An 11173-nucleotide genomic window follows, 5' to 3' on the forward strand; every position below is an offset into this window, starting at 1 on the left:
GCATAAGGGGCGATTCACCTTTCCGATTTAAACAATGTGACTGAATACAAAGCAAGTTTGATTGGTTAGCTCATTATGTAGCCCTCGAAGTTTGATTGGTTAGCTCATTATGTAGCCCACCAGGGTTGTTCAGAATTTACGAATTGGGTCCCATTCCATTCTGTTGCGATGGTGTAGGACACAGGAGCAAGAATTAGGGCAAAAATCCAAGATGGGTTTATTCCAATCAAGATGCAGGAAACCAAGGAGAGTTCAAAACTGAGACTAATAACAAGACCAACTGAAATATCAAGATCCACACTGGGGAGCACAGGACTGGGAGTCACTTATATACACTGGATTAACAAGGGAGCAGAACGAGAGGCAGCTGGAGTAATTCACAAAACGGCAGGAACCGGAGGTAAGAGTAATTTGAAACAGGTGTGACTCGTTAGACCACACTAGGGAAAGAGACAAGAGGATCGGCTGGGCATGCAGGGTGTAACACATTCATGAATTGGAATTTGAATTGAATTGGTCACACGCGGTAAGATTGGAATGACAGTAAGAAGAATTTAATTCTTCATTTCAAAGCAATTCAATGCAATCATACCACACAGGAATGTCATTTAATCTAGCAAAACATAAATAATTACAAAGATGGTAGATTCATATATTGACGTTATATATGTACTAGTGGGTGATCATTACATTTGCATGATTGTAAGATTAAAACTGAGTCATTGCTCCAACAATATGCATTTGGTTTATGTCAGCCCTCTAATTACTTTTCCATGTGCATATATTTCTTGTTTTTGCATATTTAAATGCTTATACGTGTTACCATTTGTGAGGAATCTGCAGTAGCTTTTCCTGTGGGTTGTCAGATGGACAAGGTTGTGATAGCATCACTTTTATGACTGTGTGAAGTGCTCTTTCACCATGATATACAAAATGACAGTTAAATTACTTATTGTACAGACAACCCTTCAAATGTTGCATTCATTATGAATAACGTTGAGATGCACAGACTATCCAGGCAGGTGCTCAAATAGGGTGGCATGACCGACGGGTACTTTTTGCTGCCGTAAATATCCGTGATCGCGTGTGGAGGTGGGGGGGAATTCGGCGGGATTCAGTGTAGGCCTATGTTGTTTATGTTAACATGCTTGATAATTCATATTGAAATATTAAGCTGTATTCTTAAATGAGAGTGGTTAAACATATGTCAATCATTCTTTGAACTGGGTCCGCATACTGGGAAAGACTAGGTGAAGCATGCTTCTCTGTGAATGTTTAAAACGCCTCATATTCCAGAACTACGCCTATATATATATAATATAACGTGGTGATAAATACTGCAGTTAAGGCCATTAGTTTAGGAAGGGAGAAAATGTTTCGCTTCACCGAAGTTCTTTTTAGAAACCTAAGCGTGTTGATGTTTTGCAGAATACTTCGTCAGGCATTTTTTGCCTGACTTTTTTGGTTTCTCGTGAAAATGGTCGTTGTGATATGATTGTTACGTTTTTCCCCCTTTTCTTTTTTTCGTGTGTTTTTTGTGTTTGTGTAGAATATATACACGTGAATTACTGACATGTTACAAAACCTAAATGAAAATATAGAATCATAAATCGATGCATGTTTGTATGGACATTTCACTAACTGCCGTTTAATCCGTTTCTTCCACGAGTCCTACCTACATTCCTCACGGCTCAGGTTTCCCAATTTATTATTTGCTTCCTTGTGTGACGTGAACGAAACTCCGTAATAAAAAGGAAACCGGACAAATGAATGGTTGCAGTGCGACATGAGCCGTGTTCCTGGGGCTCCTCGGTGGATCATGTAACTGCTGTTTGACCTTAAAACAGGGTTTTTAAAAAGCGGTCGCAGGGACCCAGCGCCATGAAGCGACTCAGGGCGAAGATCTTTTCCGTCTACAGCTCCGGTGAGGCGCTTGGGAAGGGGGCCGGGACTGGCGTTAATATGTTAATGAATTAATATCCCCTGCGTGTTTATTAGTCAGTGACTGACTATTTATTGCCAAGTTAATTACCGCTGTCAGCTTGTCGGATTACCGAGTCTGGAGCGCGTTTTATGACACCTGGAGGATTTGAGGATTTAGTTTTCGTTTTATTCACATCTAAGTGGGTCTGAATTTATTCATATACTCCTATTAAAGTACAGGGACTTGTGGTGTTGTGGCACATGTTTAAGGCACATTTGATCATGTTATTTTTGGTTTATAACAGCGCTGCAGTTTTCAGTCTGACCCCAAACTTTTAAACTTTCGCCAAATATCTCATTATCGTTCAAAATAACGTGCGCGTTGCCACTGTGTATCTGCTTACCGCAAGTTTTACAACTTTTGTTTTTACTACATTGTAATGTTATTTTATCACCCAGAGAGGAAGTAATTAAGCTTAATTTTTATATTTTTCAGCGGATGTTGGTCGTTAAGGGTGTCGACTTGGGACCGAGATGTAAAGTTTATATACAGATTTATACTGCTGGTAATTTAACTCGTGTAATGCAGACCGACAGTTAGACGAGTGACAGGGGATGACCTGCCCGCAGAGTCGACAGCCGTGGACTTCTCACGCCGGCGGCCGGCCAGCAGCCCCCGGGGCTGGCTCTGCAGGGGTGTGCGCTCACACCGCCGGGAGTGACACATGACATTTTCACCCTTTACCACCACACCACACACTGATCGAGGCGGCTTTTTATGCTCATTCTCCTTGCCTTCTTGTTCAGTCCGATCCCTCCTGATTTTACATTCCTGCTATACGGTACCGCCTGAACAACCTGCTCGGGTTTCTAGTTACTTGTTATTCAACTCAACTAGCGGACTGACCCGGCTAATCGGCGGCATACAGATAACCCGCAGAAGAGTAAGTGGGAAAGTCGTGGCTGTGTGTGAGCGCAGATTGAAGAATAGGATCATGTTTCATATAACTTCATATTCTCTGTGTATGTCTCATGGCATAAATTTCATATAGTGCTTAAACATCGTATATATAGACGTTTCAAAAGTATTTTAGGCTACTTATATTCAGCATTATATCCTAACCCTGTGTCGGACAAGCGGTAGAGAAAATGAATAAATAAATTCTCTTGTGCTCTGGATCGTGGTATCGCGGTCTTTATAGCCCATCTAGTGCGATATTTACAGTATTTTATACCAATCGTCATTTGTTCTGTTTTTCAGTAGCTTCCAGTGTTTCGTAGTCGTAACGGGGGCTGTAATCAGTGGGGGAAAGTTTAATGTTTACAGTACCTGAATGTTACACTGGCGGGTGCCAAAGCCGAAACTGTGATAAACCAACCCAGTAATCATTCCGGCGGGCTGGTTACATGAATGAGGACCCTGGTAAAGTGTCCCCCCCCCCTTCCCTCCGCGCTCGCCGCCCTTATATCTAAGAACATCGGACGTGGAGACTGGGGTGGGTGAGATGTCTTAGCACAAAGTTAGGAAACTGATTAACCAGTTTGGGAGGCACGAATCCCGATGTGGCCCATTCTTTCCCCGGCTCGCCGCTATTCACTGCGTGTTAATCTCACTCCCGACCCTCTCAGCCGGTAACGGCACCGCGATCTTTGGACTGTGTGTTGGCTAATTACTGGAAATCAGCATGCCCTTCTTTATGGCGATCGCTCCTGAGAAGTTTATGAAAAGGTTTTTCTGAAAATCGTTATCCCTTTGAATGACCGTGGACTTTGGCTGTCCGTCCTCGGAGAGAAATCACGCATCGCGCAACCACACAGCCGCACGCAGGCGTACCGTGAGACCCGACTTTCTGCTGGTGTTTAAGTGGGTTTTTCTTCTGTTTTGGTGGATTAGCCGCATCTGGGGTTCGTGGGTGTGGTAAAGGTAGGGGATTTTGTGTCTGAGCCGACCTCCCAAACAGCCTGAGCTGGGCACTCTGTTATTTCTTATGTCTGAAGCACTTCCTTCTGCTTATCATAGGCTGCTGATGCTGCTCTTCCGGCTGTCACATGCCACTGCTCTAACTTAAAGATCAATGTGTGGCCGTCGGAAAGGAGGCGCGTTTCTGTCCTGGGACGATTTTCCCGCATGTTTGCGTGCTTCGCATCCACTGTAAGCTATTTCATGCGTTTCTTGCGACTGGAAGGCAGGTGAACCTGTGATCTTTGCTCGGGGTAAGATTTGAGCTGAGATTGCTGAAACGAACAGACTGAACACTTTGATTGCATACTGCGGGTGGCTGGAATTATTTCAGCATGATTCAGATTCAGAAGTTGAGAATTCTTCCTACACTGTAATCTTGAATAAATGAGGCTCTCCCTTTGCCGTTTCTGGCCTGCAATTTATGGGAGATATTGTCTGCAAAAAATAAAATGAAAATGATAGAAAGAAAATGCAATCTCCACTTTGCCATTTAGTTTCCAAAATCTGTGCGCAAAAATCCTGCAACAATGAAAATTAAAATGAAATAGCACCATTTTCTTTTTAATTTTCCACTCATGTATGAGTGAGGTGTGAAAAATTAAAAAAATAAAATTAAAAACCATTTTTGTCTTTTCATCTACTACTTTGCCTTTTCTTTTTCAAGTTCACTACATGCAAATACATGTTAATCGGAGCGGTGGGCGGAGCTACGGATCACTGCAGGCTTTCTCACTGCGTTTGCGGATTCTGTTGTTCGTGTTTCTTGCTCATGGTCAACCTTGCGCGAAATAAGACGCTACGAATAAGAAGCTGGAGATAAGTAGCTAACTTAAGCCGCGTGTCACTTTGCCATTAGTTTGGGCGACATGGTTGACCATGGCAAGAAACAGGAAGACAACGGAATCGGCAAAGGCAGTGAGAAGCAAAGCAGTGATCCGTAGCCCACCGTCCAGCTCCGATTAACATATCGTGTCGTGAACTTGAAAATGAAAAGGCAAAATAGGAAATGAAAAGACAAAAAGGATTTTTTAATTTTATTTTTTAATTTTTCACATCTGACTTTATATATGAGTGGAAAACTAAAATGCAGACGGTGCTATTTCATTTTAATTTTCATTTTTTGCAGGATTTTTGCGATTTTTGTTTGGTTCAGATTATCCCAGGTGGTTTAGCAGGATCAAGATGGTCAAGATTATGAACAGTTTGTGTGGCAGCTTCACGTGAAAGAGAAACATCCTCCTAATTTCTATTTTCAGTCTGCTGTTTGGCTGTTAGACCCACATATTGTGTTCATTGCTGGAGCAGAAGGTAAGTTAACACCGTATTGATTCTGTTTTCCAGGCGAGGGGTCTTACCCTGTGACGATAGACGTCCTTCCACTGCCCCAGAGCATCATGGGAACAGACGAGCAGCCGGACCTTCCCGAAGGTAATGGCCGCCCGCCCTGACACAGTTGGTGTGTTCGACTTGTCTGCAGCTGACGTGACGTGGAGCGCGATCTGCCGGCGGCTGCAGGGGTGGAGTATAAACTGACTGCAGCCAAGTCGGACAACTTCTACTCCTCGTAGTGTGCGAGACCTGACAGCAATGGCAGTACTGCCAGAAGGGTGTAGATAAATCTATACAAATATCACCTGCATGCACATTACGTCTTTTACAATAACCAACTCCTGATCCAAACTGTTAGCGGTGAAAGAAATAAACTATTGTGTGTAGTGCCCCCGTTTAAAAAGATATCTGCCAGGAAAAAGATCAAATACATTTATTTCAAGGATTCACAGTTTTTATTGTCATGCACAGAGTACAATGCAATTCTTACTTGAATGCCTTCTTCATAGGCTGAACATTAAACAAATTAAGCAGCGCAACATTACAGTAAATAACAATAAATAAACAACTAACTCACGTGTACTATTAGAGCATTTATGTCACTTATTTAAACTTTATTTTACCAGGTAAATTAACTGAAAACCAGTTCTCACTGCTTTACGTGCTTTTCGGAAGAAATAGCAGATAACGCATCGGAACTTCCTGGGATACAAACGTCATGCGTGTAACTAAACTCTTCAGCCAATAAGGGCAAAGTTGTGTCGTCATGGAGGCGGTTCCAGTTTGTGCAACCGACTGAGAGGTGCTGCACGATCTGTCTTAAGTCGTCTTGCTCTCGCGAGGTTTTTGTACCAGGTGACATGGTGAAGCGTGGTGACGTTTTGCAGCACCGGCTGAAGTTGGACAAAAAAAATCTAACCATGATGCATTGCGTCAGGACCAGAATGCATTGCTTTAAGCCAGCAGCTGTAAGCCGCTGCATAAAGTCAAACGCACCCAGTGGCTCAGTGCTGCTAACCCGCATTGCATCGTGGGAGATGGTGGCTGTTCACATGACATCTGAAAGGCTGGGGTTCCTCGTTCCTCTGGTTCCCCTACAGAAACATTACATCTCATATTGGGGGGGGGCGTAGATCTCGTCCTCCCGGGGAGTTGCTGCCATTTATGAGCCTCAGTGCAGCTCTGAGTGTTATCGGTGCTCAAGTCTTCGTCTGTTGACTTTGGCACCGTACCTTGAGATTGCTTCAGCTGCGCTCTGGGTCTTTTGACCTGGTTATGCTGACTTGACCGAAGCACCACTTGCTGTACATGCAGTTTGTTTGTCTTGTGAGTACACAGGACTGGGAAGTGGGGGGTGTTGCCCTGACTTGCCCCAGCATTAGAGTAAGTCCCCTTATATCTTTTAATGCCTGTGTTGCTGTTGCCTGTGATCGAGCTGAACACATTTAAGGTAAAAATTGTCCATCTGCCTGATTTCCCACCTGCAGGGGAAGGACTTAAGGACAGTGGAGATATCCAGACTATAAACTGCCATTATAGCTATTCTACCCCCCAGGATGACGGTGAGGCTCACAGCACCTACTTTGATGAGAAAGTCCCCATTCCGGAACATTCCAGTGAGGTACTAAGCATGAGATTTGGGGGGATTATTTTCAGTCTGGAAGAATTCCACTGTTCCCTTTATTCTTTACAGGGCAGATTTTCTGTGGAGTTTGCGCTTATCACCTCTCTCTGAAAATGGATGATTTTGCTTGTGTTTTGGCATGTTTACCAAAGCTATGAAACCCACACCCATTTTCCCCAAAGAACCACACCTGCACCATCGTTGGGAGAGATGGTGCTGTTGTGCAAAGGAGCTTCAGTTTCTGTTCCCTGGTAGGTTTTCAGTTTCCGGAAACTCTGGGCCTTCACGGGACCCGGGTTCCTCATGAGCATCGCATACCTGGACCCCGGGAACATCGAGTCGGACCTGCAGTCTGGTTCCAAAGCGGGCTTTAAGGTACGTGTCTAGTGGTGATACAGCAACATCAACACTGCTGTTGTCCCACCCGATGCTAACATGACAGACCCCTCAGTTGCTCTGGGTCCTGCTGTGTGCCACAATCGTGGGCCTGCTGCTCCAGAGACTCGCGGCACGTCTGGGCATCGTCACCGGCATGCATCTAGCGGAAGTCTGCAACCGCCACTACCCCACTGTAAGTCCTTACGTTATTTCCTGTTTACGTGTGGGAGGGTCTTGCACGCCGTCACTGTACCCCTGGCTCCCCCCCCCCCCCCAGGTGCCCCGCATCATCCTGTGGCTGATGGTGGAGTTGGCCATCATCGGTTCGGACATGCAGGAGGTTATAGGCTGTGCCATCGCCTTCAACCTGCTCTCCCTCAACAGGTTGGCCAGGCACCTGCGTGGCCAGGTCTCGGGTCAGGGGTTGGGCTTGGGGTTGGGCTCTGTAAACCCTCTGCTCTGTCCCTGCAGGATCCCGCTTTGGGGAGGCGTCCTCATCACCATTTCCGATACCTTTCTCTTTCTCTTCCTGGATAAGTACGGTGCGTGCTGCTTAATGGTGCCATTACCTAGTGAAGCGCAGCTGAGTTGCACCCAGAAAGGGTAGCTAATCTGCACTGTCCTGCAGGTTTGAGGAAGCTTGAAGCTTTCTTTGGGTTCCTCATCACCGTCATGGCCATCACCTTTGGATATGAGGTAATATGGCTTTGTCGTTTCCTGTCTCGCTGGTTCATGTGTTTGTGGGCTTGTGTCTCTCTCAACCCCTCGCCCCTCTGTGTTCCCAGTACGTGATGGTGAGTCCGGACCAGGGTCAGCTCTTGAAGGGCATGTTTGTGCCCTACTGCCAGGGCTGCGGACCTGTGCAGCTGGAGCAGGCTGTGGGCATTGTGGGCGCCGTCATCATGCCCCACAACATCTACTTGCACTCTGCACTGGTCAAGGTACTGCCTGTCATGTGCTCTGGGTGGCGCTGTTCCTGCATCTAAATGGATTTAAATGATTTCACAGGGGTAGGGCAGACGTCTGGGTGGGGGTGTTCTTTGGGAGGGGGGTCATCACTGGAGCTCCATGTGTCCTGTCACTCAAACCCTTAAGGTTCATGTTTGACAGTAATCCATGAGATGTCAATATGACAGGACATGTGACCACTAGGAGCAGCCTGCACCAGAGGGCTGATGTACCAAGAGAGTGCATAAGAGGGCAGCCTTGTGTGGGTTCTGTCCACATGAGAGGAATCTTCTCTTCCTCCAGTCTCGTGAAGTTGACCGCGCCAATGCCAAGAAGGTGAAGGAAGCCAACAAGTACTTCTTCATTGAGTCCACCATTGCTCTCTTCATATCCTTCCTCATCAACGTCTTCGTGGTGGCTGTCTTTGCAGCTGGTTTCTATGGACACACAAACTCCCAAGTGGTGCGTCTTTTTGCCTGGACACCCTTCACCACCGCGTTGCTCAGCCGGGCCACCCCTGACGTCAGGTGTTGTCTGTTTCAGCATGCGGTCTGTAATCAGTCTGGCAGTCCAAACACAGACCTCTTCCCCCAAGACAACAACACGCTGCAGGTGGATATCTACAAAGGGGTAGGTCTGGCAGTGCCCCCTCCTCCATCAGGCGGGTTAGGACAGGAGTACCATGAGGAAGCTGGGGATGGGAAGGCTTGGTGCTATGGTAGCTGACGGCCTGCACTTGTCATTCCTTCCCTGCTGCATAGGGGGTGATGTTGGGCTGCTTCTTCGGACCTGCGGCGCTCTACATCTGGGCCGTGGGCATCCTGGCAGCGGGGCAGAGCTCCACCATGACGGGCACGTACTCGGGGCAGTTTGTCATGGAGGTGAGTGTGGGTGAACCCCCAAACTCCTGCCCCCCAGCTGGCTGCAAAGGAACCCCCATCCCCTGCAGCTCCTGAGCCCCTCCTGGCTTCTCACAGGGCTTCCTGAACCTGCGCTGGTCCCGCTTTGCGCGGGTGCTGCTGACGCGCTCAGTGGCCATCATCCCCACGCTGCTGGTAGCCGTCTTCCAGGATGTGCAGCACCTCACGGGCATGAACGACTTCCTCAACGTGCTGCAGAGCATGCAGGTCAGGCCACTTCTTCCTCCAATCAGTGTCTCCCAGCCACAGGTCAGAGGTCACGCATGTCCGGCCGGTCTCACCTGTGCCACTTTACTGTCCCTTTCAGCTGCCCTTTGCCCTGATCCCCATCCTTACTTTCACCAGCTTATCCTCTCTGATGAATGACTTCGCTAATGGACTGTAAGTGCCCCGCCCCTTTTGTGATGGGAGGGGGTGGCTAGCCCCTATCACCCACCTGCTAACTGCGCCCTTCCTGTACAGGGTGTGTAAGATTGCCGGTGGCGTCGCCATCTTAGTGGTCTGTTGCATCAACATGTACTTCGTGGTAGTCTACGTCACCAGTCTGCACAGCGTGTGGCTCTACCTTCTCGCTGGCCTGCTGTCTTTGGCCTACCTCTCCTTCGTGGCCTACTTGGTGAGTGAGAACCCCAAGCTGAATATGTACGTCCACCGTTACCTTCAGAACTCTGTTAACAACAGATGTCTACTCAAGCCCTATAAAAGCAGGTCTGGTTTAGCCAGTAGTGGAAGGAAATGCTGTAGTTTGTCTGTGTCCACTGTCAGTTGGTCTTATCCAGATGAGTTCCTAAGGGGAATTAAGAGATTAGCTACTGAGCAAAGTCCAGACACGTCTGCTTTGTGTCTACAGGTCTGGCAGTGCCTGATTGCCCTGGGGGTGCCCTGTCTGGATGTCAGGGGCAGGGTAAGGACAGGCCACTCCATGTTCGTAGAGGACCAGCAGGACACTGACAGCTGATTGGCTCCTGGCAGCTACCAGTTGCTGTAGGGCAGGGGGCGAGGAAGGCTCCCCTGCATTCAGGGGCCAGTCTTGGGCCCCTGGTCCTCATGGCCCTCTGGTGCGATTGGCCGAGAACTTGGGGACACATCTGCAGAAGATCATAACGACAGCAATATCTTTCTATGAATGTCCGCTACTCTAGCATTGCCCTGAAGCACCTCCAAGATCAGCGCTTCATCGGCGATGGTGCCGTACACAGTGACAGCCTGTCTGCTAATCCCCTTCAGTTTGACCGGGCAGCAGTGTCAGGTGCATCATGGTGATTCCTGAATTGCCTCAGAGCGCAGCTGTGCAGCTTGGCCCACCAGCTGTGGGCGGAGCCTCACTGATCTTAAGGCCTCATGTCTTCCATCCTGCAGCATGTCCATTCAGTACCATTATTTCTGTTTTTTTTTTTTGTCTAGCTGTGCAGATGATCGTAAAGTGCTACTTTTAATCCAGTTTACCGTTGTTTTCTTTTAGTGAATAGCCCTGTGTTATCAGAACTCTGCTCACTGTAGAGGTTACAAGATCCAAATGGATCACTGGGGCTCAGCAGCATAATAAGTGCTGTTCATCGTGGGTCCTTACGGTATGCAGGGTTTACGAAATCATGATTGTATTTACAGAACCGAATAGAGTGTTAATTTGAGGTGATTCCTTTGCTTGGTGTGAAAGGCTGGGGTGGTGTTAACACTCGACAGTGTAACACATTGACTGTGCAGCCTTCCCTGTGGGGTGATGTCATTCTATGTGTAATGAATCACTCCTCGCAAATTGCCAAACCAACACTATTCCTGATTACATACTTTTATTAAACAGTAAGTGGACTGCAGTCCAGCTTGACCCTGGAGGTGCAGCGTTACCAAGAGTCCATTCAATCAATTAAATGAGTGAATGAGTGTTTGTGAATTGAGTGAATGAGTGTAACTCACACGGAAGTGGGGGGTCCAAACGGGTTCCTCCCCAGGAGATAGTGCTTCAACCCAACCTGCTCTCCCAACAGCAAAGCAACATCCTGGAATAGAGATGTTTCTGGGATGTTTCATAGTGGAGTAGGACCAGTCATGCACTCATTGACACCTGTCACCTGGTCTTTGTAAATGTTC

General features: G+C 47.3%; 1 protein-coding gene across 8 annotated transcripts; it reads left to right on the forward strand.

Annotated features, from left to right (window-relative positions):
* The first annotated feature begins 455 nt into the window (after positions 1–455).
* LOC111837060 (natural resistance-associated macrophage protein 2-like) lies at positions 456–10935 on the forward strand. 8 transcript variants are annotated; one of them, XM_072702259.1, is made up of 17 exons: positions 3402–3847; positions 3944–4137; positions 5228–5314; positions 6703–6836; positions 7095–7214; positions 7291–7410; positions 7495–7601; positions 7689–7759; positions 7846–7913; positions 8003–8158; positions 8469–8627; positions 8709–8795; positions 8927–9046; positions 9143–9292; positions 9393–9466; positions 9548–9701; positions 9936–10935. In XM_072702259.1, exons 3-17 carry the CDS (start codon positions 5281–5283, stop codon positions 10041–10043), a joined length of 1662 nt encoding a protein of 553 aa, XP_072558360.1. In that variant the 5' UTR covers positions 3402–3847; positions 3944–4137; positions 5228–5280; the 3' UTR covers positions 10044–10935. The 8 variants fall into 8 exon arrangements, with proteins under 8 accessions (XP_023654590.2, XP_023654589.2, XP_023654595.2 ...); XM_023798822.2 differs by lacking the exons at positions 3402–3847; positions 3944–4137 and adding an exon at positions 456–526; XM_023798821.2 differs by lacking the exons at positions 3402–3847; positions 3944–4137 and adding an exon at positions 1767–1924.
* The last annotated feature ends 238 nt before the right edge of the window (positions 10936–11173 follow it).

The sequence above is a fragment of the Paramormyrops kingsleyae genome, chromosome 18, assembly GCF_048594095.1.
Source record: "Paramormyrops kingsleyae isolate MSU_618 chromosome 18, PKINGS_0.4, whole genome shotgun sequence".
Classification (NCBI taxonomy): domain Eukaryota; kingdom Metazoa; phylum Chordata; class Actinopteri; order Osteoglossiformes; family Mormyridae; genus Paramormyrops; species Paramormyrops kingsleyae.

Bases quoted from the DNA above. Each gene is read 5' to 3' on its own strand.
- LOC111837060 (XM_023798821.2), top strand. From the start codon at position 1,882: ATGAAGCGACTCAGGGCGAAGATCTTTTCCGTCTACAGCTCCG. The intron at 7,760-7,845 runs GTGCGTGCTGCT...ACTGTCCTGCAG, and splicing joins TCTCTTCCTGGATAAGTACG to GTTTGAGGAAGCTTGAAGCT. The intron at 8,628-8,708 runs GTGCGTCTTTTT...TGTCTGTTTCAG, and splicing joins GACACACAAACTCCCAAGTG to CATGCGGTCTGTAATCAGTC.